General features: G+C 36.8%; 1 protein-coding gene across 2 annotated transcripts in view; it reads left to right on the forward strand.

Moving 5' to 3' along the window:
- The first annotated feature begins 220 nt into the window (after positions 1-220).
- LOC129689457 (complement factor H-like) overlaps positions 221-9,110 on the forward strand; it is a 109,459-nt gene continuing 100,569 nt past the window's right edge. For both annotated transcript variants that reach the window (XM_055624681.1, XM_055624682.1), the window contains exon 1: positions 221-419. In XM_055624681.1, the coding sequence (XP_055480656.1) occupies positions 350-419 (70 nt within the window). In that variant the 5' untranslated portion in view covers positions 221-349. The remainder of the gene's footprint in view (positions 420-9,110) is intronic.

Below are 9,110 nucleotides of genomic sequence, written 5' to 3' on the forward strand. Positions count from 1 at the left end.
GCAGTTTAAAGGTTTTATGAAATCCAGAGGCAATCACCAACCCTGCTTCTCACATTTCCAGAAACCTGAACTTGTTTCCAAGCAAAACAAGCTGGGATTTACAAGAACAATCCGGCAGGTCACAGACAGGGCACAGTAAGAGCGGAGATCGACCGCCCACGCCCACGCTGCTGGTCTTGTGCTCTACCCTTTTGGTTTACTTTGCAGAAGTGCTCATGGGTGGAGCATCTAGCGATCCTATTTCCTAAACTGACTTTCAACTTCCCTTTGGGGCAAGTCGTTCCTTGCAGTAACCACAGTTCTTAGCAGAGGAGAGCTGGATGGTGCTGACTTCTCTTGGAATTCCGGAATGATTCAAACCATGAGGCCGTCAGCAAGAATTATTTGGCTTTTATTATGGACTGTTTGTGTAGCAGAAGGTAAGCTTAAAACAGAGCCTTTCTATGTACTGGCTGAGCCACATTATAAAACGTTTGCAGATAATGTTTCTCATAGAAATCATTCAAATTTAGTCTAGAAAATGTGGGGTAATTACTAGTCTGTAAGTTAGTGGCTTTTGGTGGTAAGTTTGAAAACTGCAAGCAGTTCTTTGACTGCCGTAATTGATGGTTTGGCTAAATGTAAAAACTCAAGACTGTGCTTTAAACATATTTTTGCAATCCATAATTGGGTATAGTCATTTAACTTTTAGTTATTATGAAATACAAGGCTTTCCCTTTTCATAAGTGTTCCTGAAGTACTTCATATAAAACTAGAAAAAAGATGCAAATATCTATATGCAGTGAAAGCTTTTATGTGTGTGTGTCTCTCTGTGTGTGTATATTTATTTCAGGCATAATTCTAAAACTTCCTAACTACATCACTTATAACTGATATTGGCATAACCTTAAAAGGTTTGTATACAAGAACTTTGTGTATTAGAATAAAAAGATTATAACATTTAACACATAACCGGCATACACTAACTGAAGGATCTGATTTATCTGTTGATTTTTTTCTCTTATGTATGGAGCATATTTGCCATTTTGGGGGTAGGTTATATGAGTGTTGGAGTTCTTCTCTCTTGTCGGTAACAGAAATTCTGACTTTACAATTCAGTTAAATTCTTCCAAAATTTCTCAGCTTATCCTACAAAGGATATTACTTTCCTAGTTCACGATAGGTTTCTAGTTATGTGATAAACATTTAATTAACTTTTATTTCTGTTCTGGTTTTCTAAGATAGGGTGTCACTACAGTCTAGCTTGCCCGTGAGCTCAGGGTAGTCCTTCTGTGTCAGCCTCACATGTGCTGGGGTTATAGGTAGGAGGGACCGCTATGCCCAACTCAGCATCTTTTATATGAAATGAATAATATAATAACAATTTCCCCAAACATTTCGCTTAGCCAGCACTTTGTAATTTGAGGCTTTGCTACAGCGTCTACTAACTAAAGACTAAAAAAGGACCTAAAGCTGAATATTCACCAATACAGATAAGAAAAGCAGCTATGGCTTCTCCATTATATCTTTGAGTAAAATTCTAAAAAAAGTATTTAAGTGCATTTAGTTCCTTTTGAAAGGTGAATTTTTACAAAAAAATTTCTAATGTTATTCTGAATTTTAGCTTATAAGTCTTATATCAGACATCTTGTAGATTATAACAATAATTTCCTTATATATGAAAATACAAGTATGACCAAGAGTTCTAAGCCATGTTGATATTATTAAGCACACCTCAACCTTATCTTTTGTCATATGTCAATGTTTTTGTCTCTCTTTTTAATGTTCTACTTGCATACATACATATATATATGTATATATATACCTATTTTATTTCTAGCTAATTTCTTTTCTGTTTTGCTTTTGTTTTTGTGGCAGGGTTTCTCTGTGTAATAGTCCTTGCTGTGCTCTACTCACTTGTAGAGCAGGCTGGCCTTGAACTCACAGAGATCCTCCTGCCTCTGACTCCCAAGTTCTGGGATTAAAAGCCTGAGCCACCGTGCCTGGCTTCTAGCTAATTTTTAAGCTGATACAAGTTAAATTAAACTGCTTACACAACTACAAAGTGGAATTTCAATATTAAAAAAGAAGTATCATGATGTTCACATGATAATTTAATGTCAATGATCTAGATACCCTTACTTATACCATGGATTTTAGCTGATTTTCTTGTTGTTACTCAATTTGAATATTCATCAGTATGCATTCTACTGTGGTGCCAGATCTTGCTGATGAGTCGGGCAGTTGTACTGTACCTGTTACTGTTTCAAGGGTTGAACAGTCAGAGATTAAGTGGAAGTTTAATATTCAAAGCATATATGGGGTCACCTCATGCTTTCCACAAAGCGCATGTAATGCAGAGACAGATGTGAGAAGTTCCACCCTGTTCAATGAGCACAGTACTCCCTCTTACTGTTAGCTTGGCTGGTGGCCTGTGTCCATCTCAAATGTAAACAGTTTCATCAGTCTATCAACTTAACAGGAATTTCACCAAACAGAAGAGCTTGGATCCATTAAAACAGTTACCTATGCACTTCACTATTTACTTTTGCTTCTATTCTTCACATCAGACACTGGCAACTAAGCTGAAAAATATGCTTGTGAAATGCTGTCATATTAGGCTTTACTAAGCAGGGAAGAAATATTCCATGAATATTTCCTGCCCTGATAAAGGTCAACATTCTTCCAAAACCAATGTTGACTGGGGCCAGCAGGCACTGTGTGCAGGCTCGTGATGTTGCTGCCTCAGAACCTGGTTACTTGAGTTCAATTCACCTGTGGAAGAAAGAAAAAAAACCTCCTGAAGACCATGCTCCAGTTGCCACAGGCAGGCATGACAATTGCATGTTACACTCACCCAAAACAAACAAAACAAAACAAAAACTTAACATAAAAAACAGCATTCGTAATTGAGGAAGAGTAACGAAAGGAAGAATGATGACCCCAGATTTCTTTTTGTCTTCCCTTTTCAGCATGCAAGGGCTTCCTCATGCCTTCCTGGTGCAGTGCTGGCTGCATTCAAGCTCCAAGCTGCTAACTAAATACTGCTTCTTGCAAAACTGCATGCTGCTCAGAATTGGGTCAGATTTACAGGACAACCTGTAACATAAGAGTTCCTTAGTCGAGCTGTGTAATTTCAGTTCTGGGGAATGGATTATACCCAAGCTTCCCAAGCATGCATTTTGCTCTCACAATTGGATATTGTATGAAATTAGGCCGCAGCCCAGAATTGCTAAAATGAACCAATTAAACCTGTGCTGAAATACAACCAAATAACTACTGTGTGCTTTCTGGGGAGATAAGTGTTTTCTAATCCTGGAGGCTTAAAAGACAAAAATGTCCTTTCAGGCTTAGATATTTTAAACATTCAATGGAGAGTTCATTTAATTCTATATTTTGTTGTTTTAAGTATATAATTTTTTCAAACTTATTTTAACATTGATATAGAAAAATTGATGTTACATATATTAATTATGAATTAATCATAGTTACTTTTTAGGGATTTAAAGGAAAAGTTATTTATGCTTTTATTTAAAGTGAGATGATATGTCAAAAATTCAAACAATGCGTTGAAAGGTATTTTTGCTTTTTCTTAAGAGAAAAAAATTGATATGGAAAGTGTTCTTACATTTTTTTCCGTCTATATCCAAAGTTGGAGGTCACTTATTCTGCAGGATTCACCACATCTTAACTGAAAACCACATCTGCCACTTTTCCTTCAGCCTTAGCCATGCTGAATGTCAAAGTTTCATATGCTCTAAGTGACTCAATGATGACGATGAAACAAGTTGCAATATAGAAGTGAAATGTGTATCACTGTGTATGTATCATAGCACACAGTATTATATGAAAAGAGTTCTGACACCAGTATCACTCTGTTTTCTATCACAACTTTAACTTTTTGAGAAGATTCTCACCTTATGGCCCAAACTGGCCTTGAACTCCTAGTCTTCTAGGCTGACTCTCAAGTACTGAAATGCAACATCAAAAAACACTTATCAGCTTTTCTGTTACTATGTGCTTTCTTTTATTTTTAATTTTTATTTTTATTTAATTAATTCATTGATTAATTTATTTATTACATTTTATTCACTTTGTATCTCAGCTGTAGCCCCTCCCTCATCCCATCCCAGTCCCACTCTCCCTCCCTCTTCTCCTCCTATGCCCCTTCCCTAGTCCACTGATAGGGAGGACCTCCTCCTCTTCTATCTGATCCTAGCCTATCAGGTCTCATCAGGGCTGGCTTCATCATCTTCCTTGTAGCCTGGCAAAGCTGTATACCCCTTTCCCCCAGTGGGACATGATCAAAGAGCAGGCCACTGAGTTCATGTCAGAGACAGCCTCTGCTCCCCTTACTAGGGAAATCACTTGGAGACTGAGTTGCCTATGGGCTACATCTGAGCAGGGGATCTAGGCCCTTTCCATGCATGGTCCTTCGTTGGAGTATCAGTCCCTGCACGCCCACTGAGCTCAGATTTTTATGGCTCTGTTGGAGCTCCAGTCCCCTCTAGGTCTTTCTATCTCCCCCTTCTTCTATAAGATTCCCTGCACTGTGCCCAAAGTTTGGCTATGAGTCTCACCATCTACTTTGATTCCCTGCTGGGTAGAGTCTTTCAGAGGCCCTCTGTTGAAGGCTCCTTTCCTGTTCTCTGTTTTCTCCCACTTCTGATGTCTATCCTGTTTGCCCTTCTGAATGAGGATTAAGCATCTTCCCCAGGGTCTTCCTCTCTGTTTAGGTTTTTTAGGACTACAGATTTTAATATGCTTATCCTATGTTATACGTCTAATATCCATTTATAAGTGAGCATATACCATGTGTGTCTTTCTGCTTCTGAGATACCTCACTGAGGATGATCTTTTCTAGTTCCATCCATTTGCCTACAAATTTCATGATTTCATTGTTTTCAACTGCTGAGTAGTATTCTATTGTATAAATATACCAAAATTTCTGTATCCATTCCTCAATTGAGGGACATCTAGGTTGTTTCCAGATAGCCTACCAAAAGCAATCTATAGATTCAATGTGATTCCCATCAAAATACCAACATAATTCTTTACAGAACTTGAAAGAACAAGTCTCAATTTCATATGGAAAAACAAAAAAACCCAAAGTTGCTAAAACAACCCTGTACTTTAAAAGATCTTCTGGAGGTATCTCCATCCCTGATCTTAAGCTGTATTATAGCACAACAGTAAAATAAATATAAATAAATAAATAAACAAATAAATAAATAACAGCATGGTACTGGCATAGAAATAGACTGGTGGACCAATGGTATCGAATTGAAGACCCAAAAATAAAGCCACACACCTATAGATACTTGATGTTTGGCAAAGAAGCTGAAACCATAAAATGGGAAAAAAAAAAAAAAAAAGATAGCATCTTCAACAAATGGTGCTGGTCTAACTGGCTATCTAAATGTATAAAAATGCAAATAGATTCATATTTATAACCCTGTACACAACTAAAATCCAATTGGATCAAAGACATAAACCATAAAACCATCTTTCAACTAAATTTACTTAAAAGAATGGAAAATTTAAAAAAAAGATTGTCAAAAACCTAAAGAAGCAGTCAACAGTTTCCTTTTCGAAGAGAGAGAGAGAAAAAAAAATCCTTCCATTTAAAAACAAAAGGACAGCCTTTAAAACATACATACGAGTAACACACATACTGAGCAGAATATAGTTAAGAATACATATGTGTATAAGTATACGCTCATAACAACAATTATGAAAACAAGAGGCCATGAACTGAAAGAAAGCAAGGAAGGGTATATGGGAAGTTTTGGAGAGACAAAAAGAAAGGGAAAATGATGTAATTATATTATAATCCAAAGATTAAAAGAAATAATAATAATAATAAAGAAATATTAATTTCTGTGATAAACTAAAAAATAGTGTGGATTTTCGTAGCAAAAATGCATGTCTCCATACAATCTGCCATTGTTTCATTTACACAGGAAACCAATTTTGGCATCTTGAATTTATGATTCTTTTTCACATCAAATATTTGTAAACCTGACATAGGATAAGCCAGGACTTACATGAACGTACACACATTTAAAAACATTTCTTGTATTTCAAATTATAATGAATAGGTGGATTTATTGCTGCAGTCTTAACTACAAGTATCATAAAAGTTTCAAAGCCAGAAGAAATCTAAAAAACCCTGAAGTCATCCATTCCTGATATTTCTTTGACCCTCTTATTTAGGGGAGAAGAGAAAGAATTCACAACTACAGCCAAAGCCCCTTTTGCAGAGTCATGATTTTATCATTAAGCAAACAGCACAGGACCCATTGCAGTTTGTTTTCCCTAGGAAAAAAACAAAACCTACATCCTCAGCCTCCCTCTGTTGAATGTGAGAATTGGAACAAAAGAAAAATAGTGCTTTCATCACAAGCCATCGAGGCAAGGCATTGGAGAGACTCCCATGTTTCTCTAAGGAAAGGGGCTGAATTAAATAATCAGGATTATGGCAGAGACAACAGCATAAAAAAATCTTCCTTGAGTATTGAGTTTAGAATTTTGAGAAGAGTCTGAAGAGATAGGTCAGGCAAACAAGCGCCCTGTGTGATAAGGATCCCCACACATCTAGCGTATTTCCTCAGCTTCTTAGTAGTAGTCTCCCAGAGGCCAGATGTGCAGTTACACCACCTTCGGCCAAGTTTGCTTAAGTCCACCCTACTAGATGCATGTGAGTGTTACAGATCATTGTGTAAACTGGATCAATGGGTAATAACAGCTTTTATGCAAGTTAGGTTTTCATTTTAGAGGGACGATAACCCCTGTACCCACAACACACATTGTCAGGATCTGATTCTATTTCCCTAAATGATGTTATTTGACATTGTGCTGTGTCCCAACTGCCTTTAGTGTCTTCTTTCCTGTAACTCCTAAAACATCTGACATGTTTATAGTACCATAAATTCAACCAACTTGTAATTTATGTGGAAGAGACAATATAGTTAAATTTAGTGCTATTGTGTGTAACTTACTGTGAAATTTCACTGCTAGCACTGGACAACGGTAGGGAACAGAATAGCAAAAAATCATTCTGAGACAGGAAGCATTCCATTATGAAATGCTGTAGTAGGTGACAAATGGTGGAGAAATTGGTCACAGACAATCGAAAAAAATTGCTCACAGACAACAGTGGAAGGTGGACTGTGAAGGCGAGCCTTGCATAGCTTCAGTATAGCCGTATTCTAGAAAAGACTATGCCCTTTACCTGAATGTAATTTAAAACTACAACTAGCGCAAACTAAAATTATTCTACAGTAGAAACTGAAACATAGTAAACAGTTTTCATCTTTGGTCTTAAATTGCTCCATTTTGAACTCTCCCTTCCCCTCCAAATTGCTTCTTCTCTATTTGCTGCCTCTGATTGCTAGTCTTCACCACTTTCCTCTTCCACACACACAACCACCTCTACCTCTTGCCATTTAAAGAGATGCTGTCAACCAAATCCTCAGGTGCTCAGCTGACTCATGGGCACTTTATCCACTTCTTAACTTTAGTGCTTCTCAGAACACCGCACGTGAAAAACACACAAGGTGATTAGGGAAAAAATTGTTACATTTTGGCTTAAAATTAGAAGAAAAAGCTGGTCCAGAGAAAATCAAGTAACCGAACAGGAAAAAAGAATCTCTAACATGAAATAATAAAAAGAACACAAGGATTTGACAAAACACATTTGTTTCAACATTTTAACTTAGAAAGACTAGTTTCTGACAGACAGTGCTAACTGGAAATGCAATAAATAGAGGATGATTATAGAAACACTCCTTCAAAGGTTCCTAAGAACATTTTACACTTTGAGCTAAATTCAAGGGATTCTTGACTTCAAAAACCACAACATAGATTCACACTTGGGATGAAGACAGATGTATAATGGGAATATGAAGAGTTTTCAGTGCATGCAACATGCCATCAAGTTAACCATACAATGGTTCCCTTGTCTCTTCTTCTTCCTCCTTTCCTGCTTTGTCCTCTTCTTTTTTCTCATCTTCATCTTCTCTTCTTCTTTTTTTTCATTTTCCTCCTCCTTCTTGTTCTTTTTTTCTTGCTTATTCCAATTCTTGTCTTTTAAGTTTTCTATTTGTCATTCTCAAGTGTAGTCATGTTCACTATATGGATGTATAGCATGGAAACACTCCTACAGTTCCTTTTGCATTCACTCTTTCTTTTACTCGGGATTACTTTTGAATGACTTCTAAATATTTGGCAGTGTAATAATACTTTCCAAAGTGTAGTCATTTAGTGGAGATGAAAAGATTGAAGACTATATTTAAATTTTCATATACTACCATTCATTTTATAAACTACTGGGACTGAGATAAAAATTCCTAAAGCATAAAACTGAAGCTGAAAAAATGTACTAAATATCCAAAATTGTGTTCAGCTGCAAAAAAAAAAAAAAAAAAAAAAAACAACCCTAGGAAATTAATTTGATAAATGAATCCAGACTCAGAAAGACAGACACTGTCTGTTCTTCATATTCTGTTCTCCTTCATATTCTGTTCTCCTTCATATTTTTATTCTAGTTTTAATGTATATACTTACCTGTTTAGTATAATATATCTATGTGTATATATGCGAGTGTTAATCTGGGTAAAGGACATGGAACTAAAAGTGGAAAACGAAATGTGGAGGAAGGGGACAGCAGAAAACCCATATGACAAGAAAACAGAAAGAACACTGAGATGGACTGACACAAGGCAGGGGAGGGAGATAGGGAAGAAGAAGGGATGAAAAGAATAAAAAAAAAAACAACAGTTTTGAAAAGTCATAAGAAGAGCTGGCATGATGGTACATGCCTTTAATTACTGAATCTGGGATGCAGAGCAGCAGCTGAGTTCAAGGCCTGCCTGATCTACAAAGTGAATCCCAGGATAGTCAAGGCCTAGACAGAGAAACTCTGTCTTGGAAAAACTAAAAATAAACAAACAAACCTGTAACAGAATATAATGCTTTGTATGCTAATTTAAAAGAAAAATTTTTGCAGCCAGCCCTGAAGATACCTGATAAAACAGGGTCAGATGAAAGGGGAGGAGGTCCTCCCCTATCAGGGGACTTGGAAAGGGGCAGGGAGGAGACCAGGGAGGGAGTGTGGGGTTGGGGAGGGA

The sequence above is a fragment of the Psammomys obesus genome, unplaced genomic scaffold (assembly GCF_907164565.1).
Source record: "Psammomys obesus unplaced genomic scaffold, mPsaObe1.curated_primary_1811, whole genome shotgun sequence".
In the NCBI taxonomy this organism is placed as follows: Eukaryota; Metazoa; Chordata; class Mammalia; order Rodentia; family Muridae; genus Psammomys; species Psammomys obesus.